This window comes from Rissa tridactyla, chromosome 2, assembly GCF_028500815.1.
Source record: "Rissa tridactyla isolate bRisTri1 chromosome 2, bRisTri1.patW.cur.20221130, whole genome shotgun sequence".
NCBI classification, from domain to species: domain Eukaryota; kingdom Metazoa; phylum Chordata; class Aves; order Charadriiformes; family Laridae; genus Rissa; species Rissa tridactyla.
Window position 1 is genome coordinate 59897312 of NC_071467.1, and position 25541 is coordinate 59922852.

Consider the following 25541-nt stretch of genomic DNA (forward strand, 5'->3'; position numbering starts at 1 on the left):
TTTCTCTTTTGAAAAGCAAAATGGCACAATAATTATCTGATTTCTCTGGGTCTACTGTAATACGTTTCTGCTCAGCTATAAACAAAATGGTGTACATCTCAGCAAAGGAATAACAATTACAAAGCTCATGCCATGACACTTAGCTGCCTTTTTATGTTCATCTGTATATGCTGATAAACTCTTCCTACCTGTTCCATTCTGCTACGAGATAATGTTGTTGAATCATGGTCCATATAAAAAAGAAAAAGGAATTTTCCATGGGCCACTGTGCCTTCTGTTTCAAAATGTCACAAGTTACACTCACTGCATTTGCAGATGTAGCTTAGAGTAAGGGCCTGCTAGAATATATGGTGCTTTCACAGCTTCACCATGTTTTTGTACTCTAAAGGATGCTGTCATTTCTCTTTTTAACTTTTTTTATTTTCTTATCATTACTGCTCAGATGCTTTTTGTAAATGATGAAGAGAACATAACAAGGTGAAATAATAAACATTGGCTAACTAACCTATTGCTTTCACTTCTCTGCTATCAAAAATCTTTTTCCATAAGGATTTGTTAGAAAGGATCTGTTTTAACAAACTGCTCATTTTTAACACGAATGATATACACCTAGAATTTGGTTAAAGATTTCCTCTCTGTTCTTCTGTCAACATTTAATTATGTAGAGAGGTAATATCAAATGAGTACTCTTCACTTTCACTGTAACTGATGATTATTTTATTACATGCTAAGTACTTAGTAAATAAATTTGGGTTTTTTTCTTATCTCTAACTCAAAGTGCTCTGCAATACATAGTCACTTCTTTGGATATAATAAAAATTACTGAGCAAGCTGCGACATCAAAGTCACTTCATACATGATCCCCAAATTGCAGAAACTCAGAGTTGCCAAAATAAATATTCATTAGAGAAGACAGCATTAATTCAGAATGCAGGTGTGTTCAGTGTAGCTTGTCTTCAGCTGAAATCTGTTTCCTGCATGATATGAAGACCAATATCCACAAAACAGCTGAAATTACCTTGCATACAAATAGGTACATTCTGGATGGTCAGCTTGCTTATACATAACGTAAGACATTTGATATTAACTTATGTCAAACTTTCAAGCTCTAGTTTCAGGCTGAGTTAATTTATTAATGCCTTAGAAATTAACCTTTCTGGATCAAATCCATTCTTTCTGAGATGTCTGTAGTGTTATCTTTGGGACAGATTTGGTCCACTTTGTGTTCTGATTAATTTTATAGAAAATTTCCTCTAGAATTCAATAGTTTGTTGTTACCGTACATACACATAAAGGGTAACTAAAAAAAACTAATATCCCATTGTGATCATCATTTACCACGTCTACCTACAATTATAAAGTCAAAAGGTCCGATCAACAGGGAAACATGGGTTTGGATGCCTTATTAATATTGTTCTGTTTGATTTGATACTAACTATAGCTGTAGTAGGATAGAAGTCTATTTTATATAGCAGCTTTCATGTTGAAGACCTTTTGAAAATAATGTATTTAATATTGGTAATGCAGTGAAAGTGTTTTTTCGATATGCAAAAGAAAACTTCAGTTGTGGTCAGTATGTGGATGACTTCTGCATTATAGGACAGTACAGAAATATAACATGAAATGGATAGTGAAAAATCCATTCAAAATGTCAAATAAATGTGATGAATGGATTTAGAATGATGCCAAAAAACACCTATCTATCTTCTTTACATGTATTTTTATTGTCAAATTTCAGATTATAGTCCCATAGACCGAAATGTAATCCTTTTGTTTGAATGTCTTTCAGAGGCTAATTTAAACATGTCTGTAACTCATAAAACCACCATACAGGGACATGAAGATCAACATTCTTTCAATAAAAGTAGACAAAGAATTTTTGATAATCTTTCAGAAAATCCAAAACTTCAATACAAGCTTTCCCTGGAAGTGTTCAAGACCAGGATGGATGCTACTTTAAGTAACCTGGTCTAGTGGGACATGACCCAGCCCATGGCAGAGGGGTTGGAACAAGATGATCTTTAAGGTCACTTCCAACCCAAACCATTTTATGATTCTATGATTCTCTAGACTGAAGCTACCGTTAACTGCCTCTGAGTTTGGATAATTAGGACAACAATTAGTTTTTCTCACAATTTGTTTCACATTCTTTATCATAACTTAGTATACTCTAAGGCTATGTAAAAATAACTTATTTCCCAAATAATTCTACTTTGCTTTTATGGTAAACCGGGCAGACACCAAGAAAAAGTCACTCAAATAAAAAAAATATATTTTGATAGTGTCATTCCCTCTGCAGTATCTTGCCTTCCTTTCCCCCAAACACTGTAAACTGGAGGTTGCAAATATATTTTGATGTATGCCATGAAAGAAGACACAACCCAACCGAGATCAGGGAAGGAAGTGAATTCCAGAAGTGCAGAGCATCTCTGAGAATATCTCTTAGCATATAATTTCCAGCTAAATAGATAGAGATAGCTACTTTAGAAATTGAAATATGATAGAGTATCTATATAAGCTTTGATCTCAACTCATAACATGTAAGCAGATTCCTGAGCTGTTTGGAATTGATTGCAGAAATATGGCTTAGATAAAAAGGTATGTAATGTTCTGATTAAGCCCTTTAGCTGCTTAAATGGATTCTTCTGAAATGTAAATTTTGTTATTTGGTGGACAACCAGGCCACTATATAAAATCACTTTTGAACCTTTTGGCTTCTTGCTGATGAAAATAAAGAACCTTTTTTCTGTGAGTAAAAACTGAAAAAAAAAAGAATAGCACTGAAGGAGGTACATCAGCTATCAATTCTGGTTTAAATCATAAACATTGAATAAAATATTATAAACTCTGACTATGATAATTATGAGCTTCAGTAACAATTTCCTGTTGTTCTTTCTAAGATCATTTGTTAATGAGAAAATTATTTAACATTACTGTCATGGTCTCCAAAGGCCAAACTAAAGATGCCTATGACTCTCAAAAAACTATAGCAATGAAAAAAGAAAAAAAAGAAAAAAGAAAATCTAGAGTAACATTTTGCCTGTCTGCAAAATGGTAAAAGTATCATGCTCATCAGTCATTTACATATTACAATGTTAAACAGGAATAATTCTGTATCCTATGCTCAAAGAGTTTATTATTATTGTCACTATTACTATTCTTCACGGTGCCATTTTCTCCAGTGATTTTCAAAATACTTTTTATATATATATATATATATAATTGTTATTGAAAAGTAGCCATTAATTTTTTAGCATGCAGATGTAAGCAAGGAATAATAAAAACCTTGGGAAATAAATCACATGGGGTTTTATATTGCAGACAAGTCTAAAACAGATTACAAATATCCATTTTATAAGCTTCCATATTTAATTCATGGTGTCTTGAAGACAAGGAACATGAAGTGGCATTTGCTTTAATGCCTGTACTTCGATCTGTCAATGAGTTGCCGGAAGACCAAAAGAAATAGCTTGCTACAAGTTACCTCTGAACCATAAATAGCCTTTGCAGAGGAAAATTACCAAATGCAGAACAAAGAAACCAACTGCTGATAGAGAAACACATAAATGGATGTAAAAAGCTATCAAGAAATTACTTTAGCAACAGGGAAAGCTTTATTTAACTGCAGACTTATCAAGGTTGAAATAAAGCAAGCTGGTGTAAAAAGATAGGGTCTGTGATTCAGAAATCAGAACATAGCAAAATGTTTGAATGGAACCGTCACAGATATCCCAAAGGTCTTCCTTCTATGTCTGAATAATACATTAGAGTGGTGAAAAAACGTATAGATTTTTCTGTCTATAGATTTTTGTTGTTGCTTTTTTTGTTGCTCATTTTGTACCTTTTTTCTTTTTTGTTTTAAACCTTGAACATCCTGTTTTTCTTTTTGCAAGAGGAAAATGGAGAGTCAGCAGTGTACCTGGGAGGTTAGGTCAGATGACTGATGTTAGCCCATTCACCTGGGGAATGAGTAGGAAATGGGAAAAAACCTCCAGGGATGGATACTTAATACAACAATCCCTTAAGCTGCCAGCCAAGGAAGGTGTTGCAAGGGCTGTGACTTAAACACCCTCAGGCTTCCCCTGAACTAGACAAAGTTTGAATTCAGTTCACAATAAATGGTTTCTAACCACAGAACACAATGAATCTGGTTTGAATCTAGTCTAAATCTGGTTCTTCCAGATTATGTTATGCTGCTTCTGAAAATACCAAGTCTATGTTTTACATCTGTGACATTAACATGAAGGAAATCTATACCTTATGTTTTTTTTCAGAAGTTTCTGTCTGTACTTCTCTATTTCCTGCTTTTGCAGACAAACAAGATGTACTGATTTTGTTTTAAAGGGGAAAAAATACATGTCAGTCTTCTCAAATTTAAATTTCAAACTATACATATAACAACAGAACTAATTTTGGAAATAGACAAAATGCAGCCTGTACTCACAGTACTGAAATAATCAATACTAAAGGGAATAGTAACATCTCAGACCAAATCTTCATTGTAATGAGAAAACTGGTGGCTAACTCCTTCGTACGTACCTGGCCAGAAACCGCATTTTCACAAACAAATGTTTCATAATATTTAGAGAATTCTGGTGCATTATCATTAACATCGAGAACTTGGATATACACATTTGCTTCTGAAATTTTTTCAGGATTTCCTAATGGTTAAAAAAACGACAGAAATCAAAAATTATAAATAATCTACTGCATATTTTAAAGTAATGTAGACATCAGAAAATTTTACGTATACACTGCAGAGAAGAAAATAGTCACTGAGACCTACAGACACATTTTATATTAAATCTTTTTAGTGCGTTTAAATATATACTATACATATAAAAAAGGGCATTCTCTTTCTTTTCTGGGGTTCTGTTTACAAAAGATGGTGGGGTTTTTTTTGTTTGTTTTTTTCACCAATCCATCATGTTAAATTATTATAGTTTATCTTGAAACATATAAGGATATTTCATGCAAAATTTTGTATTTGTTCACTGTTTCATTTACCAAGCCAGAAATGTATTTAAATGTAAAAAAAAAATCTGATCTGGAGAAATTAAATGAGGTTTTGTTCATTCAGAACAATCTACTGTACTAGTCATGTGTAAGGTTGTGTGGTAGGAGAGTGTCTGGTCCTCTAAGGGTATCTGGTCAAGGACCTTATTCAATGCAACAAGACTTAATAAGAAAAGGAGGAAGCTGTAAACAAGAACATACAGGGACACAAACCTCAGGGACAAATGATAAGGGAGGGTGTCATGAGAACCAAACACTAAACAATGGGGACACGTGAGTTTGTGAGAATGTTTATTCCTGCAAGGTTTTCAGACTGGGGGCCTTGTCCATTGGGAAACTGAGGAAGAAAAGGGGGAAATCAGAAACAAGGTATTCCAAGACACAGACCTGAAAAAGCAAACTTGGATACAATGAGAAGCAGCACACCTCATGATAATTGATGGGCTATCCAGAACACAGGGCAAAAATTCCAGGCAGATCAACCTGGACTTTGCAGCGGATAAGACAGTAAACCAGAGGGAGTCTGGACCCAGAGAGGTATGGGAATCAGTGGTGCTGTACTGACCCATGGGCGATGCGCAGGGAGGAACAAAGGGGCGGTAGACAAAAAGGGGTATAAAAGGGGCCAGTCACGTCTGAAACGGGGCCAGTCAGTATGCTTGTCTGGCTGAGCCCTGTGCCAGATCACCAGTCAGTCCTATCATCTTATGTCTTCTTATTATATCTTTTTTTAGCTGTCTCTCTGCATAATCTCACTATCTATCATTGCATGGGTGCTGCAGGGACCAAGTGCTAGCTACTGGTGAGACCTACATATGTGCGAGTGAAAATTGGTGCCATCTACTGGAGGAGGAGGAGAAGCAGGAGGAGGAGGAGGGGAATTGGCTGGCTGTACTTGTGGTTTATGTGAGTCCTGTATGTAGGTGCTGCTGAAGGCAGTGCCTTGTCTGTCCTGCCCAGGCAGGAGGGTCCTGGGCTGCAGTGGTTGGAGGAGGCGGCTGTACTTTCTTACTTAATGTCACTTAATATCATGGATACCACAATGATCGGTCACAGTACTTTAAGAAATTCTGTTACTCTTCCTCTTCTTTAGTCTTTTGAAATTTTGAAGCTTTAAAAATGCTTAAAAATAATTCTGCCATTGCTAGACATGGAGTAATTGCAATGGACACTGATGCCCAACCCTAGTCAAGGCAGAAAGCTGAGACTTTGAATCCAAAACAACAGAGCTATTCTATCCGCTGGTCTCCAAACACATACTTACAAAGAAGTCTGGTTTTGCCCTCCCATGTCCAAGGCATTACTGCTGACAGACTTCATAAACTGATCTTATAATTTTGTTCCATGTGTTATTTGCACAACAGGCTTAATTCTTAGGCATTTTGTACTCACAGAAGCTGTACTGCTTCTGTCATACAAGTGTACTTTATTACTGTGGCTTTAGAAATAAAAGCCATGTCAGTGGCTTACTCCCATGTGAAAAGGAAAATAAACTCTGCTAAGATAAGGCACTTTTCCCTGCATTTACTACATTTACACTAAGTTAAATTTCTGCAACTACTTCAGACAAGAAAAAGCCAGTATATGTCTTGTCTACACAAAACTTACACACTTATGTAATAACAATGTTTATAAATCTGTCACCTGAAACCAAGGGAAGGAAGATCTGCAGGTACAGCATTCTCCTGGAGAAACTGGCTGCCCATGATTTGGACATGGCATACTTGTTGGGTAAAAAACTGGCTGGATGACCAAGCCCAAAGAGTGGTGGTGAATGGAGCTAAATCCAGTTGACGGTCAGTCACAAGTGGTGTTCCCCAGGGCTCAGTACTGGGGCCAGTTCTGTTTAATATCTTTATCAATGGTCTAGATGAGAGGATTGAATGCACCCTCAGTAAATTTGCAGATGAAGTTGGGAGGGAGTGTAGATCTGCTTTAGGATAGGAAGGCTCTACAGTGGGATCTGGACAGGCTGGATTGATGGACAAGGCTAATTGTATGAGGTTCAACAAGGCAAGCGCCGGGTCCTGCACTTGGGTCACAACAACCCCATGTAATGCTACAGGATTGGGGAAGAGTGGCTGGAAAGCTGCCTGGCAGAACAGGACCTGGGAATGTTGGTCAACTGCCAGCTGAGTAGGAGGTGGCAGTGTGCCCAGGTGGCCAAGAAGGCCAACAGCATCCTGGCTTGTAACAGGAACAGTGTGGCCAGCAGGACCAGGGAAGTGATTGTCCCCCTGTACTTGGCACTGGTGAGTCTGTGAATACTGAATGCTTGAATACTATGTTCAGTTTTGGGCTCCTCATGACAAGAAAGACATTGCAGTGCTGGAGTGTGTCCAGAGAGATGGCGATGAAGCTGGTGAAGAGTCTAGAGCACAAGTCTTATGAGGAGCAGCTGAAGGAACTGGAATTGTTTAGTCTCGAGAAAAGGAGGCTGAGGGAAGACCTTATTGCTCTCTACAACTACCTGAAAGGACTTTGTAGTGAGGTGGGTGTCAGTCTCACAAGTATTAAGTGATAGGACAAGAGGAAATGGCTTCAAGTTGCATCAGGGAAGGTTTAGACTGGATATTAGGAAAAATTTCTTCACCAAAAGGATTATCAAACATTGGAATGTGCTGCCCAGGGAAGTGGTTGAGTCACCATACCCAGAGGGATTTCAAAGACGTGTAAAAGTGGTCCTTACAGACGTGGTTTAGTGATGGGCTTGGCAGTGTTAGGTTTACGGTTGGACTCAATGATCTTAGGGGTCTTTTCCAACCTACATGATTCTATAATTCTATACTGAATGCCTCTTGGAAGTCCTTCACTATCAGCACATCAAATCCTCACTTACGTGGCACAACTCTGAGAAGTGTCTGCTTCCCCACAATGTAATTTGTTACTCTAGTAGGCAAGAAGTTTCACTGCAACAGTAATGTTCACATTAACTTGGATGTGTTGTTGGGTATGGACCATAATGAAGACATTTTTCCCATGAATAAAATAATCTTAGGACATTACGGGAATACTAAATATCTATCAATTTACATATTTATCAGTATCTCAATCTGCTCCTTCTAAACCAGAAGTATGTCAACCACAAGAATATTAATTATAGTTAAAATATGCATCATGATGGGTGCTAGTGTCACCACTTTTGACCTGTCAGAAGTCCTTAAGACATTTTCTTAAATTAGTCAAATGGGCCTTTAAGAGAAAAACAAAACATACTCCTTTCTGCCTCACTTCAAACTGTATGGGTTTGGTTCATTCTTGCATTGTTTTTTTAATGTGTAATTCACTAGTTGCTTAGAGCAAACATTTGTTTTCTTGTATCTTATGGAGTCTGTGCTGATAGCTTTGAGACTTTTGCCAAAGGAAATGGTAGCATAAGCCACTACCACAGACATAAAGGGCTAGATACTCAGCAGTTTCACATTGCTATTCCTCCTGTGAAATCATTAGAGCCATGCTAATTTACCAAAGCTTATGATCTGTCAGAGTCATCTCAAAAATACTTCTTTGTGGGATGACATTTCTCTTGTTGAATTCCAACACCCATAATAATATAATAGTCAAACAGTGCTCAGCTTATTTTTTAAATAAACATAAAAAGTAGCACACATCCCTTAACACATCCCTTAAGACTTAACCTCTTATACTTACATAAGAATTGTATGTGTAGGGCAGAGATTTGACTGGATTGGCATTAAGAGGAAAACTGTAACACTTATTAGGAGGCAGGGAATACCTTTGGTGGCTTCAGTTGCACACAAAGTGTCATGGGAAGGACCCATCTACCTTAGCCTATTCCTAACTTGCTTGTTCATAAGATTCATGGGTGCTATATTGGCTTTAAAACCTACCCTTTGCTTGCACAAACATTTGGATAGCACCTTTCAGCCTAGAGCTGCCATTCGTATCTGTTTTCTTTCACAAAATAATCCTCTCTTTTTTTTCATTGATTTTGGTAATTGTCTTGTTTCCACTTCCTTTACTATATTTGGATTGCTGTGTTGTGGTTGTTTTGTGGTTGGTTTTTTTTCCTCAGCTTATGGGTAAATGACATTTACCCATAAATGGCATTTCTCACGTTGCTGTGAGAAGATGATAGTATGGAAGTTTTTAATTTTTCTGAAATCACAGATGTTTGTTTTGGGAAGGAGCAACACATTACAAAACCACTCTTGGAATCAGTCTTTGGTAAATATTTAATGAAGATTTTGGGTGAAGCAAAGTGACTCCTTTGCCTGTAATTGGGGAAGATGGTAGGCGACACTTATTTTTCTCTTTTACCCCTTACACAGGAAAATAGTTGTCAGAAGTTGAATACAGCTATTGTACTCATATCCTACATTAGGCTAAAGATCTTTCAATGAGCAGAACATTTATTTGTCGTAATGTCTATGAGAGAGATCAGAACTTCAAAAAGAAGGTCTGAGAGAACAGGATTAAAAGTGTAATAGGCTGGATCAGTGTGAAAATGAAGTCGATGTTTTAATTACTAGGGACCAAAGTTAGTAACTTCCTCATTTTGGAGCTGTGTGAAAAGAAAACCAGTGACCATCTCTAGAGACAAAGTAGAACTCAATGCTTGCAGCGGATTAAAGAAAGCTTATCGTGGCATTGTCATTAGCCAGTAAAAGGAAACTTGTAGTAACAATAATAACTAACAATAATAATCATAATAGTTGTTATAATTTAGGCTAAAGCAAATTTCTTTACTTCCTGAAGGAAATGGACACATTGATTTTTTTTTTTTAAAGGACTAATCTAAAAAGTCTGTCAACAAAAATATGTATGATGAAAGTGAGGTGAAAATTAAATATTGAATAAATTATATGATCCATGACTGAAACCTTCAAAGACCTGTAAGTTCTGTAGTCATGTAGTAGATCTGGAACCCACTATGGAAGGACGTCTTCAAGACCCAGTGGCAAAATGACTATTGTCTCTTGCAGGTAAGTTTGCAGGTAATGCACTTTCCCAACGGGGCATGTAGAAAAACTGGGAAGTAAGCTCAAGACAGTTGCTCTCATTGGGAATTTTTGTTGGTCATCTATAGTTCAATAGTGGGAAAGCTGAAACAGATATTTCTCTTCTAAATTAATTAATTGTCAGTCAATCATCATCTGACACAGTAAATCAGGGTTAAGGAAAGCTGGTGATTTAAGGATTTCTTGCTCTCATGTATGGCTAGAATGTTATTGTTTATGCTTCACCATTGTACTAGGTGGAAGCTGATTACAACCAAGTAAAAACTGATCAAAGGAAACATGATTTCTTTTGAGATAGAGCCATATTAGGCATAAAGTGGAATGAAACTCAACAGATTACAGGTTCTGACTGCTTGTGTTTAAGGTCCAATGAATTAGATCTACTTCTGGGTACCTTTAAAATATGCTATCTGCATGGCATGAGGATAGGATGATCCGCACCATGATTCTGCAATAAGAGAGGCAAGATCCTCTTACTAATCTCTGATCCCTGTCATTACAATAGAGGCAAAAGGCACATGTCCTGTATGAATGCCAGGACATCAGTAGGCCCATAGAGAGGTTGCTGTTGTAATGCAATTTCAATACCTGTCTCAGCTGCAATGAATATCTCGTCTGGGTGAAATCTAAAGGCATTTTGATTTGGCTTCAGTGGAGCCACAATGTCATCCACCAAATGTCTCATACAGTGTATGTTATGACTATATTTCAAGGAATAAAATGCTAATAGTTCATGATATAAAGCATTTCAGGTATGCCCAGACCAAGGTGACCTAACTTCAATGCTTTTGAGTATAATGTTATAGACAGTGACCTTATCATCATTAAAGAAATAAAGAACAAGAATATGAAGATAATGAGGGCTCGGTTTCTCTACAATAACTTTCCTTGCTTTCTTTTGCTGCAGGAGACACTTATTCATTTGTAACATTTGGTTCTTTCCTATTTTATTGTTTAACTAAACAGAAAAGTCCAGACCAAAGTCATCCTGCTGTGTTTCCATAGAGCTATTCAAGGCATGACAAAAATATGCCAGAGATCAATTTTACCAACACCTGCCAGCTGCCCAACAAGATCAGAAGTAAAATACATTCATGCCTAAAAACTCACAGAGAAGTTGAAAAGGATGATAATACTACCAATTCCCAAACACAAAATAAAGACTTCATTGAAAATGGCTACTGACTATCCTATATTAAATTTCTAGCAGTAATATTCTACATATATACAGGGAATTCTCCCTTTTGGGAACAGTACAATTTATGAATATATGTTTAAAGTAGTCTTAGTAATAAATAACGTTTAACTGAGATTCAGGACTAAAAAAACATGCTAAAAGTATTCGGCAAAATCTGTCTGATTTATTGATTGGACTCCAGTTTCATATGTTTTTTCTCCTTCCTGAGGATGGATGTGATTAGTTTTTAAATAATATCCCAATAATCTTGTTAAACTGTCTTATACATCAGCAGCTGGTAATTTTCTAGAGTGTTGTCCCAGAATTAGGGCAACCAGATCACCAAAAGCAAAAACAGAGGCAATTTGCATTTGACTTTCAAACATAACTGACAGGTGAAATCTATATAAAGGATGCTTCACAGATTTAATTGTCACTGAAGAGAAGTCTAGCTGATTTAGGCCTTACATTCACAATTAATTTGAACCACAAGTTTCTGACTGGTGTTAAATTAGACCCTGGCTAATTTCACACTAGTCAAAAATCTGGTGTGAAATTAACCAGGGTCTAATTTAACATAAGATCTTGCACTGCAGGAGCAATTCATATGTTTCAGTGTAACTTGAAAGCGTTACAGTCTAGATCCTATTACCATTTCCTTTCTTTTTTTCTAAGGTCATCTTTTATGAAAGAGCACAGGACCTTGGAGCTCAAATACATTCCACTTCTATTTAACTAATCATTTTAATAATGCTCCTTAATGTAGCAGGCAACAGTAATATAATGAGAAAGAGGCATGTATTCTCCACTTAAAAGAAGGCATATTCGGAAGATAATTACAGTTCACAGTATATAAAACACAGCGTTCCTTAAATTTCTTACTCACTTGTTTCTGTGGCCGTAACAGTTATGTTGTGCCAAGAAGCTATCTCTCGGTCCAGAGGTCTAGTTGTAATTATTGTTCCATTGTGTTCATTGATGCTGAACAATCCCTTTAAATGCATGCCGTGGACAATAGAGTACCTGCACCAAAAAAAAAGTAAAGAGATTCCCCAATGCTGAAATGTTCCATCAGGGGCAAGGACATGGAAAGCTATTGTCAGTTGAGAAAACAGAGCTGTGCATATATACATATAAATGTGTGCTGCAACAACTCTGAAACCATGAAAGATGTACACTTATAAACATTTAAAATTCACTGCTGCCAAGATCAAAGCTCTTCTTTTTATAAAATTAAATATGTCTCAGATCTCTATTAATATGAACTGAATCTGAAATACATTATTCATTCTCACTTCTAAGTCAGGCTCACAGCAGGTGAATGACTTCGTTGAAAAGAAACAGCAAAATTGCCACTTGTGAAATGGATAACACTAACAGCTAAGTGGAGGTAAAATGGCAAATCTGTTCTATCATTGCTGACATGCTCTGATGCCAAGGGAATGGGCATTATAAAGACAGACAACTATCTGTAATAAGGTGACACCTAGGCGGCGTAGAAAATCCTAATGCAGGAGATGATTTCAAATGAGTCCAGTGTTCCCGAGTCTTCACTGAAAAGGCTCAGGATGCCATGTCTGTACGTGGACATGCACATGCGCACATATATACATACATACCATTCACACTGTTAAAGTCTAAACACTGGTCACAGGCCAGAGATGGACTGAAAAAGACACCAAAGGTATTGGTTCAAATAGAAAGGATATTTAATAATATTTTTCATTATATATATATAAAAAAAGACCTTATATTTCAGTTCCTAGTAGAGTCTATTTCATGGAAATAGAACCTTTTTGAAGGTCTGAAAGGTTCTTACCACTCCAGTTTGGAATTCCCACATGCAACTATTCCCACTTTTATTGTACCTTTAATACTCCTTAATGAAGTCTATCTCCTGTTGGCACTTAGGAGTCCAGCTCAGATTATGTGCCAGTGGTTGGATGACTTTCTAACTTGTTACTTATAGTTATGTTTTGTCTGTTTTGAAAATGAGTAAGAGGATAAATCAAGGAACCAGCACAACACAGTGAAAGTTCTTATAATTTGAGCCGAAGATTTGACATTTACAAACCTCTATTTTAGGGATTTACAATTCAATTTCTTCTTCCTTTTTTTTATATGTTGGTATTCCTCATCCTCCACATACAAAGCTTGTTTAGGGTTTTCTGACATAGATGTTTTGTTTTGGTTTGGGTTTTTTTTGCTTTTTTTTTGGTGGTCTGATTCTTGATAGATAATTTTCAGAAAATCTCTGTTGCAAATTTTTAGTTATTTTTTTTTATTTATGTAGTGAGGTTTTGATGCATGTCATTTTTTTTTACTTTGTTTGAAAACTGGGGTTTGCAAGGTAACACAGCAAGCTTTCTATATTATAAGCAACTGCTGTCATTTATGATAGCAATGGTTTCAAAATTAGATTCGTATGCATGGAACTTAGTCCAATAAATATATCTTTATATTAGAAGTGGCATGATTTATTTTGAAGAAACTCAGTGATGCAATATATGCATCACTGGTCTGGGACTATGCAGACATATTCACTTTGTAGCAAGTTCGATCAAAATATTTCAAATTAAGAAGTCATAGATACGCATTATGTTTAAATGTTTCACAGGAGATTGTTCAGTCATCAAAATAAACCACAAGTCCTCTCCTTTTTTTTTTTTTTTTGGAGGGGGGGAGTACATGTATATTTTTATTTATTCTTATTGAATTTAACTTATGACTAGTTTACTAAATAACAGTAAATGAATGCAAAATCATAACAAATGGCCTTGCATTGACTAAACCTCTGAAGTCGTAATTATAGGTAACAATACACATACATATATATACATTTCTACTATTAGAAATCTACACATCATAAATTATTTTGTGTCTCATCCATTTGTCCCTGTATCCTAGCTTGTCTAAATTGCACAGTACACAATTACATCAAGTAACTCAAGATGCTATTTTAACTATAAACCCCATGTTGAAGATAAATTACCTGTTTTCTCCCTTAAGGGACAGCAAAACTATTTTGCAAAATTAAAAGCCTGGGGGACTCCTTTTATATAATATTTCTGTGGGGCAATTGTAGTAATGTATAGGGAATTGGTAAATTTTTGGTCATGCTGAGCTAAGCAGATGCCAGTAGAGCTTTTCTGTGTCTCCCTCCCAGCAATGAGTCCTTCTCTCCAGATCTCCAGAAGTTATTGGCAACAGAGTAGCACACCTCCAGGCACTTACAGGTTTGGCTGTGCTACCCTAGCTCCGCTGCTATTCAGACCCTCTTCCAGGCCACTTTTTAAAATATCAGCCAATCTCAAAGTGATTACAAAGATGCACGAACAAAGCTAATTAATTTATATTTTGGGCTAGGGGTCAGGTGTTAACCTACTGTACTGGTTTTGTCTGGGATAGAGTTAATTTTCTTCACAGTATCTTAGATGAAGCTGTAGTTTGTATTTGTGATGAAAACAGTGTTGATAGCACAGAAATGTTTTAGTTATTGCTGAGCAGTGCTTTCTCTTCTCACACTGCCCTGCCAGTGGGTGCACAAGAAATTAGGAGGGGACACAGATGGGAAAGCTGACCTCAACTGACCGAAGAGTTTTCCCATAACATAGGATGTCATGTGCCGCAATAAAACTGGGAGGGGCTGCCATTGCTCAGGGACTGGCTGAGTATTGGCCAGCTGGTGGTGAGCAAATGTTTTAAGGGTTTTTTGCATCACTTGTGTTTCTTGGGGTTTTATTGTGGTGTTTTTACCTTTGCTGTTTTCTTTGTTTCTTCTTTTTTTTTTCTTTCTTTATTTTTTTTTTTTTTAGTTAGAAAACTCTCTTTATCCGAACCCATGAGTTTTCACAGTTTTACCTTTCTGATTCTCTCTCACATCCCAATGGGCGGGGGAGTGAGGGAGTGTCTGTGTGGTCCTTAGCAGCCTAGCAGGGTTAAACCGTGACACCTAGAAAAACCTAGGCTATCCCAGTGAAAGCATGATTAACTGTAAGATAAGCAACAGAAACAGTCTTTGGAAATCCCAACTGCATTTATATTTAAGGCCTGTTAAATTTTTAAGTTAGGTACCTGACTGGAGAGTCATCATCGTCTGGATCTCTAGCAGTTACAACGCCTACCAGTGAGCCACTCATAGCCCCTTCAGCAATCTCCATCACATAGTTCTCCAAGGTGAAAACTGGAGGTTCATCAGCATCTTCCACACTGATTTTGACAACAGTTTTGTCTTCAAATGGTCCTTCTTTCAGAAAACGGTAATCGATGTACCTGTTTACAACTTTTGCTCGAATACTGTATCTCCTCTTGCTCTCATAATCCACTCTCTATTAAGAAAGAAAGAAAGTGAGCTGTGGAATATTTCTTCACATTTGAATAAATACAATTCAATAAGTAGTGTGGGATTAAAGACAAAATAGTGCTACTCTTCTTTTGGGAATGTTTCAAAAGTAGTTACTTCTAAGATTTCTTTTTTAGGTTAAAACCACTTTAAAATTAAACTTTGCTTTCACATATAGTCTGGCTTTAATGTTAGAGTTAAACAACAACACCGTAAAAGTCTCCCCATAGGATGTCAGCCCTAAGAAAAACAGCTTCTTCTGTTAGTACTTATATTTCCAACATAGGTATAACCTTAGTGAACACTATTCTTTACTCTTACATAAACAGTGTGAATCAGTAAATCTGTGGGGGTTAGTTGAGTATGTCAACATTTAGTCTCTAAAGGAAATAAATTCCAGAAGGCAACAAAGAGTGTTTAATAAACACACAGTTACATTACTATTTTAGATAGTCATGATCTTCTGTAATTAAAAAAAGAAACACTGAGTTCTAGTAAATCCAAACAAACCCACAAGCGAAAAACCCTCCAAATTTATAGCATTCAGTTCTTCAGGCTCCTGGATTTCACTGTATTATCAAACTCTATCATCATTTCAGATGATGAACAGATGACCCAGAAATCTTCCTACGTGATTCCAAAATAAATCATACAGTATCAAAGCCTCTTAAATATCTTTAAATATCTTAATTAATAAACTGTCATCTTTGTGAGTATATTTAGTGTCTTTTCAAAGCTATGTCATAATAAAACTCCACTATCTATCTACTACTGTAATACATTCTGGCTTCAGTTAAGTTTAACAGGAGGTGTTGGAGGTGAGGAAATATTGTGTACAATTTATTGATAAAGATTTTACAGTGATGCACAAAAGAGATAGAACATTTTCTCACAATGGGATGCACAGCTAGACATAACATTAAGATACGTTGACTGCCACTCTTGTATTCAGCAGTGGTAGGAATGAGTCAAAAAAAGTAATTAAACAGAAAGAAAAGCATCTTTCTTTTTATCCCCCTAATATCCCAATCAAATCACAAAGCCTGAAGAAAGAAAAAAGAATAGAATAATAAAATAGTAGAATCCAAAGCAATAGGCCTTTTAAAACATCCAGCTTGCTTAAGGAGCTTCTTTCCAGTATTTAGAGATTTTTTAGGAGGTTTCTGAGATCTCACCTTTTTTAATAAGATAATTCCTTCTTGAGTCTCATTGTTAGTAATGATGTCAAAAACACCTGAGCTATCTTCTTCAATGGAATAGTTCATGGCTGCATTCTCCCCTATGTCACTGTCTTCTGCGAAGACTTTGCCTACAGTAGTGCCCACAGGAGCCTCTTCAGAGACGTTCATATGGTAGAGTCCTAAAGAAACAAATGCTGGCACAGTTTAGTGATCTGCCATGGTCGATAGCTGCTGTAGCTATGACGGCCTGAGGGTCTCAGAAAGTTGGGGAAAGCCCCCAGCTTTTATTAGAGCAATGGATTTAATCCAGCAATAGATAGATCTCGGGGGCAGGGGATGACATCCTTTCCACTCATGAGTCCTCCTCTTTCAGCCCCACTTTAACAGTAAATAAAGAGCTAAGGAGAACCAACAGGGTGACAAAAAACAGTGGAAGGCAGCACTTCCCAACTGCATTTCACTAGTTCTTGCTGACAGCGCAGCTGGCAGATCCCACATCTGTTACAAACTCCCTGGACAGAGAAGGTCACACCATTTGCCAGAACCTTTACAGTATCTGTCAGCAAACAATGAAGAGAGGAAAAAAAGAAATAAGGTGAGTGAAAATGGTACTAAATATTCCATTGCCCAGATTTTAGGCTTAGGTGGATCAAACTATGTGGAAAGCAGTTTAGTAAGTCATTTGTCTCCAAAGCCTAGCAATAAAACCAGTAGGCCTGAGGCCTTTTGTAATGATAGGTTTTCTTTTCCTCTTGGTTTTTGAGCTTTTGTGTGGGATTTGTTATTATTTTACTTTTATTTAAATCTGTACACTGGAGTCAAAGCGCAGACCTGTTCTGAAAAGACCTACCAGTGAACATAACAGAGCTACAGTGGATCTAAATTTCCTCAAGACTTCAACTACTGTAAGTAGCCTATACTTACGCTGTTGAAATTTAGGTGGATTGTCATTGATGTCGGAGAGGTTGATGGTGACAGTAGCTGTTGCTGAAAATGCCCCTGCCTGCCCAACCATATCTTTGGCTTGGATGATGACCAAATACTGATCTTTTGTTTCTCTGTCCATTTGGGAAGCCATTCTGATGACCCCTAAAAATGAAAATCATAATATAATGACATATGATAGTCACATTTTTTCCCAATGTCTAACCATATGAGTATAAAATGCATCATTGGACACAGTTATGAGTTTACATTCTAGACCGTGCACAGCACAACTGTCCTAATACTGTGAATTAGTACTCATGGCAACATCTATGCTGTAAGACAGATCCATTCTTCGTACTTAGAGTTCTGGGGAGCAGAACACACCATATATGTCCTCTACCATATATAACCATCTTTCTTCCTCAGAAATCAGGATTTTGGAGGGATGACACATATTGGTGGTTTCTCCACCATAGAGATAGGAACGTCACATAATGACTCATAGAGCTGTTCCTAGGTCTGACTATAGGGTAGTCAGAATTCAACTCTTTTCTTTAGCAAGATAATTTGCTAAATAAATTGTTGATTCTCTAGAGATAAAGAATTTCAGCTTCCTATGGGAAAGAAAAAGTTTATTTCTTTTAGATCTACAGACTATACGAAGATGTACAAGTGTAGGGTGGTGTCAGTTAATTTTGGTGTTGAAATGAAGAATGACATTTTTGCTTGCATCCATTTTATGTTAGTTTATGAATGTTTTCAAGTTACAAGATCATTTGTAGTACCTGTCTTTGGCTCCACAGAGAAATAAGGCTGTCCCTGAATGAGACTGTAAAGCAGACGGGCACTATTCCCATAAGAAGGATCATCACCATCTGTAGCTGTTACCTGTGTAACCGAAGTACCTCAAGGAAAAAATAAAATAGATTATGTTTATTTTCTTCTTGTATAAATTATCTCATAATTACAAAACATTAACTTTTTAAAAAAAACTTTTAACATAGCAGTTATATTAGCAAAGAGCCTGGAAAATTTACAGAGAAAATGGCACCTTCTAAAATTTATCATTAAAAAGTGAAAATATTTCCTGGGCAACTATTCTTGTTGCATTCATATTTTCAATTAAAATAAAAAAAAAATAGCATATGACTTTTCAGCACTATATTTATGTTGCTTAAAATACTACATATCACATGCCTTTTTCCCTAATTTCTGGTATGTGAATGGAGTACAGCAGATTGTTTCTCCTCCCCTTTTATGTTGTTCAAAGTATTTTATGGAAGTTTCCCATGGGAATAAGAAAACACAGCTGCTTTATCACCAGCAGGCCCACTGGTGATACAGAAATTAATTGTTAGAAAGCAAAGCAGACAAGAAGTATAACAAGGCTCTGATGACATATTTTATCCTTGAGTCTTTAATGAGCCTGTCCCAGTACAAGAGTGACAGCAGATTCCCCGGTGCAAAACCACATCAGAATCAGTCTGGCTGAAAGTTAGTTATATCCTAGATACAAGATTGACAGCAATCTCGTGGCACCATGAGTGCTGATTTTCCTTTAAAAGAAAATATTCACAGTAGCATCATTTTGCAAGGTAATAATTATTTTTGTCTTTATTCCTCACCTAGATTCTGCTTAAGAATACAAATATCACTTCTCATAAGGAACAGCGGGAAATCAAGCTACTTTCTAAAACTTTCTGGAATATGTTCACATGGTTGCACCTGCTTACCAATAGAGCTGTATAGTTATGCTGGAGGAGAAAAGAAGAAGAAATGATGGAGTGCAAAGAGTTAGACCAGGAACACCTTTTTTATGACAAACTCAAAGTTGATATTTATCCCCAATTAAACAAATACATTAATTTTAGCAGTTCAATAGTTTTATTTTCAAAAAGAAATGAAGAAGGCTTTCTCATAAAAGGATATGCTGAATAAAATATTTTGATAATTTAAATTTTTTTTTTTTTGCATTTTCTTTTTATTTGTTCATCAGCACTTCCAGTGATTCCATAATGCATGTTAACTTCTCTCAGAGTGGAAGCACACTAAAGTGTTATTAATTGCCTCCAACTTTTGGAGTTGTATGCCCTCCAAAACATACCTGCAATACCAAACTTCTGACATTTAGGTGTATATTAGGTGTGTGCATAGATGTATACATATATATACTGCTCCTTATTGATCCGGAGAAATGTTAAAGATAAAATGACAGATTAATACTTAATCAGTCAACATATATGCTTCAGGAAGAACAATATTTTTAATAAGACTGAAGGGAAATATTCAGCTACACAACTGTTAATGTCATATCAGCTCCGGTCTGTGGAAACTATTCTAACTAATCCAGGAAATTCATCCTCTAAGACAATTCAGCACAACTAGAATCCAGTTGCTTTGAAACAAACAAACAAAAAAATAGAGAGTGCTAGTTAGGAAGGGATCAAAAACTATGAATAATGCAATAGGTACAGTCTATTATAAATGCCATTTTCTACTAAATAAACCCAAGTGTCCACAACTACGTTTAGAGATGGACTTGTTTACAGCACTGTATTTAATAAATCAGGGATAAAATACGACATATATAGGACTGCAAAGTTATCACTACAGCATTTGTGCATCTCATTCATTTAAAGGTATTTATTTTATGTGCAGTTTCTAACCATTAGAAAGAAATATTGAATTTAAACCAGCATTTGCTGCTTCTCTTAGCCCCAGCCTACTTTTCTGCTTGCCTGTTGACTCTTCCAGAGTATAGCAGAAGGTAGAAGCATGGAATTTGCCCAGCTGGGCTCAGGGAGATGCAGCCAGTGGATATAATGGAAAGGTGAGCAGGCAAGGGGCATGTGGTAAAGAGGGAGCTGACCTGGAGGGAAGAAATAACAGATCTCCTGCACTCTCAGGAGGAAGACTATTTCTAAATTGGGGTGGCAGGATACCATGTAAAAGAGGACTATGCTTTCTCACATTTTCTTTAGGACAAAGATTTCATAATCACTATATGAACCTCTACATTAAATATAGACTATGTAGTAAGCGGAAGAAAAATGTTATCCTGGGTTTAGAATGTTTTTTCAGTTTTTAATTTTTCACTGTCATGAAGCCTGTATTTCTTTATACATTTTACCCGAGGCAAAAAAAAAGCAAGCCATTTACTGAATGGAATCATGTTTACCTCGACATTTATATTTGAGTGACAGAAATTACAATGTTAATATTATGTACTCAAAAAAACTCGAAAAAGCCATTTTGTTTTAACTCCGTGGTTGGGAGAAGAATAATTGATCAGATACAAATAGTATCTTTTTTAAAAATCAATGAAGACAGAACAACCCCCCCAAACAAGCAAAAAAAACCCAAAACAAATCCCACTTCATGACATTGCATCCATGACATGATATCATTGACAAACAAACTATGATAGAGTTTCACAACACTTATGTGAAAATGGGTATCATGGCAGAGAAAAATTAACTGAATATGTCTGTGGGCTTTCAAACATGCATTTTTGAATATGGGAGTCTGTGTGATGTTGATATAAAATTTAGCCCCGAATATGTGTTTTATGTACATAGTAATGTCTTAAGCTGGATAGTAAACATGCTTACACATTTTTTGCTTTTTATTACTTTATTTAAGGCAAACTGTATTTTGCTAATTGCTGTATAAGATTTTTCTTTGTATTGCTGCAGCCTTGGTTTTACCCTTCTTGGGCAAAAAATAGTAGTGCCATTTATATGTTGCAGCCCACTAGGTAAACTATAGGGCCCTCACATGGCAAATAGTTATTCATTTTTCTAACTAGAGCTTGAAATCTATAAAAACGCTAAACACTGATATATTATTACATCTGACCCTTAACCATTCCATCAGATACACTGCATTTGTACAAGTTTAACAGCTATATGGAAGATGCTTAATGTAAAATCGTACCAAATGCCTGAGGGAAAACCAGAGTCCTGTGTTCTCAGAAGAGAGTCCATTTGCTGACATGCTTTTCATTTACTGTGACACTTGCATAATAAAATTTAGAACTTAAGATAAAAGAGAACTAAGAAAGAAGTAAAATTTGTTCTAATTTCTTGGCACATTAGTATATACATATACTGATATTTGTACCTAACTTTAGGCAAAATTACATGTCCCTATTTTGTTTTTCTGTGGTTCTCTGAGGCAAGTGGTCAGATGCGAATTATCCTCTCCTTGTTTTCTTAGTTCCAGACAAAATGTGCAATAACAGTGAACCGCTTTCTCAAGTATAGACTACGCTTCCTGAGCATGTTTTCTGTGAGGAAATTACTAGGAGATCCCAGGTCTAGCATCAGTGAGCTGAACTGCTGCTAGAGAGCTCTGAAACAGAGCAAAGGCCAAGTCTCTCTATTGCACTGTATCATTTAAACTAATTCTGGTCTACATCCCTTATTATCCAAGGGGATGTTCTATTTTACTGGGAGAAAAACACTGCTATAATGAACCATTACAGTATCAATGCTGCAAATTTTAGTTGGCTACTGTTTCTATCTACTGAGAGGTTAGAAATTTCCTTGTAAGGATTAACGCTTTAGGATGCACACTGAAACAGGTTTCACCTCAGAATTGCAGTCCCTACCCTTTGACAAGCAGGGTAAGTGAGCCTAGAGAAGTCCTCATGGTGGACTTCAATCACCAAGGCTCACCTGTTTCACGTGTTCGGGCTGACTACTAATTAATGTATATACTATTATACATCACTCCATTTACCATTTATAAACCAGGCATACACATTAGTATGTCAGTAGTGTAGTAGTGTCTACATGGAAGAAGTAGGTGAAAGAATTATCTCTGAAATAGCTACAGTATTAGTGCTAGAGAAGTCAAACACAGAAGAAGCACTGTAGAAAATATTTCAATATTCAGATTAATGTATTTCTACTCTTTACCAGATATTTTTTTTTAAATAATCTTACAGGAATATCACAAAATAAATTAAGTTTTTTACAGTTTAATTAATCTTATGGTGAAGTGATATGGTATTTTAGGAATTTAAATATATAATAGATGGCACAGGAGATTGGATAAAGACTGCTGAGCTTTTCATTTTTACGGTGTCAGTTTATAGCCAACTCAAGCCAATATAGAATGAAACTTTTAATCTGTCAACTGTTTGTTGATGGTTTCAGGTGAGAAACAGAGGTATACAGGAAAAGATTACTACTGTTGGTTTTGTCGGTAAGTACCACCCTAACCTTTTTCTTTTTTTTTTTCTTTCCCCATATCATCTCCATTAAGACAGGAGCTTATCAGTGAGATAAAACAGAAAGAATTCATAAGTTAATTCTTGATATACTTCTGTGAATGGTTACAGGTCTCTATGAGTATAAATCAAGACAGATTAAATTATCAGCTATTTTAAAGCCACTTTTTTAAGATAGCAAGTGCCTTATAAACAATGCTTTACCATGCGGGGTGGGGTGGGGGGGGGAGGGAGAAAATGGCATTGTCAAAGTCCTAAATTTGTGTAACCACAGATAATTCTAGACAATGAACTATGCCCATTACCATTATTACTGTGAGCACACAAAAAAAAACCCCAAATGCAGACATCGTTGACAAGACACCTGTCTTCTTATCTCCAAACCTGAGTGAATTAGCAAGATGCAAAGGCTAGAGATACCCTCTGAACAAGCAACAAGTTGTGTTAGAAAAAGTTGTTTGACCAAGAGCTCAGATGCAGAAGTCTTGAGACAAATAAGCCTGTCTGTATGGAAGAAAGTGGCAGTGAAGGAACAATCATACACCCAAAAGTGATTTCCGTAGTAGAAGGTGGTATAAGCAGGGTGACTGGGAAATTAGTTGATTAAACATAAGTCGTTTGTAGCTATTGCTCGTAATGATGGTGCACTATTGCTTCCTGGCAGAAATTAGGATACTAACCCCACTTTTGATTAGACCCCAGGCACGAATATCCTTTTCCTGCAACTGCTATGCAGGCTTGCAGAAGATGATAAAGTTTACAGCTTCCTGTGAAAGATTCACTGAATCTGCTCTAAAAATCGAATGGGTAATGCTGAATGAAACATAGTTTTTATTACCTTTTATGATCACTGATACTATTAAGTTAATGACCTCATTAATTCATACAGTTTTAAGTAGCACAATATTTGAATTTCCTTTCAATATTATTTGCAATAGAAAAAACAAGAAAGATACAGTTAGGAATTTAAAAGATTACTGGGATCCTTTCTGTAAAACTTAGAGAATGTAATATTCTCTTTATTTTGAAGATATTTGTTTGGATATAGCAGTATTCATAACATGCTTGTTTATGTCATCTGCATTCATACTTCGGGTTTTCTTAAGGATTTAAATTTATACGTAGACATACTATGTATGCATATGTGTATGTACACATACACCTATATTTGCCAGATGTTAACTTTGTTTCATATTTGTTGTATTAAGTTTCCAGATACATGACAGATCCTATTGCATATCTGTTTGACCGTGTAGACATGGGAAAGAAGAGGTACAGGGGTTAAGTTCTTCCTCTTGACAGGAAAATTACCATTCATGTGCTTAGGAAATCGGACGTCAATCCTTCACTGCACACCATCTAATCCAAAAAAAGAGAAGCTGACTGATAGGAAAGAGGTTTCTCAGTGTAGGCATCATACATGATGTGAGGATATTCACTACATCAGCCCCAGATCAGCTTCTTACCATTCCTGTTCTGGACTCACTACTAATAGGAAGGAAACTATCCTTATGGGGAAAATCATGAGTGCCTGTGATGTGAATGTGATTCTTTTCCAGTTACAGTACAACATGAATTATACCACATAGAGAATAATAAAGACATATTATTTAATTATTAAACAGAATCAGAGTAGACTGAAGGATGCCTTTGAGTACTTTTCAGTTTAACCAAGCTTATATTTATGTCCTTAAGAGTTAACTGAGGTCAGAGGACTTTGACGTTTACGTGCATGCTACTTTTCTTTCAGGTTGGTAGAAGCCTGAAGAGCTGACAGGTTCTAACAACAATCATACATGGGGAAATTTTCTAGAGACTAGGGTGCTGTAGTGATCGAAAAAGTAGTAAAATCTGTCAGCCCTAAATCTTGTTTGCAGTGTCAACTGGCTATAGTACTCTGCCTATTTCAAATGGTAACGTTACATTTTTAAACAACTACCAATTTCAAGTCTGAATCACTGATGGGAAAGACAACTCTACAGTCCATCCAAGCATGTATTCAGATTCTGTAAAATGTACGTGTAGGTACCCAAATATTTAAAGGCAAGGATGTTAAGTAGAGGTATGCACAACCTTCAGTTTAAGCACATAGCTTTGCAAATTTCCAAGCTTGTAAAATAGTTTGCTTCCTTCTTACTGAAAGGCAGTCTATAAAATATGCTATTAAGATTTTATATCAACATAGATATCTACAAAATAATCAGGAAATAAAGAGTTTGGTTCACAGCATGTCGTACCTTCAGGTGACATCTCTGGAACAGTGGCCACATAAGGTCCATCCAAGAATTGTGGTTCATGATCATTGATATCTCGAACCTTGATAATAAATTCTGATTCAGGTTCAACAGGAAGCTGAGTGCTCCTGCTTATTGCTTGTGCTCTTAGAGTGTAGAAGGATTTCTTTTCTCGATCCAGCTTTTGTGTCACGTAAATTTTGCCATTATTTTCATCAATGATAAAAGTGCTTCCAGCTCCCTCCCCAGTCAAAATGTATTTTAGGTTGCCATCCTGTTTGTCTAAATCTGATTTCAGCTGCAAGTATAAAACAGAAAATAAGCCACATTTTGGGAGGAATAAAGTTTTGGAATATTCATTTTAGGCTTTGTTTTCATTTTACAGTGAACCCTGTCACTAGTGAGCCTTCTTGGATACTAATATTTAAAAGAGGGTACTGTCATAT

At 36.3% G+C, this 25541-nt stretch overlaps 1 protein-coding gene across 3 annotated transcripts in view; it reads right to left on the bottom strand.

The window, feature by feature from the left end:
• The window catches only part of CDH19 (cadherin 19), a 66249-nt gene that overhangs the window by 11411 nt on the left and 29297 nt on the right, over window positions 1-25541 (bottom strand). For all 3 annotated transcript variants that reach the window (XM_054193078.1, XM_054193079.1, XM_054193080.1), the window contains 7 exons: window positions 25099-25393; window positions 18411-18530; window positions 17623-17787; window positions 16693-16877; window positions 15246-15503; window positions 12062-12194; window positions 4540-4661 (listed from right to left, as the gene is read on the bottom strand). In XM_054193078.1, coding sequence (XP_054049053.1) covers window positions 4540-4661; window positions 12062-12194; window positions 15246-15503; window positions 16693-16877; window positions 17623-17787; window positions 18411-18530; window positions 25099-25393 — 1278 coding nt within the window. The remainder of the gene's footprint in view (window positions 1-4539; window positions 4662-12061; window positions 12195-15245; window positions 15504-16692; window positions 16878-17622; window positions 17788-18410; window positions 18531-25098; window positions 25394-25541) is intronic.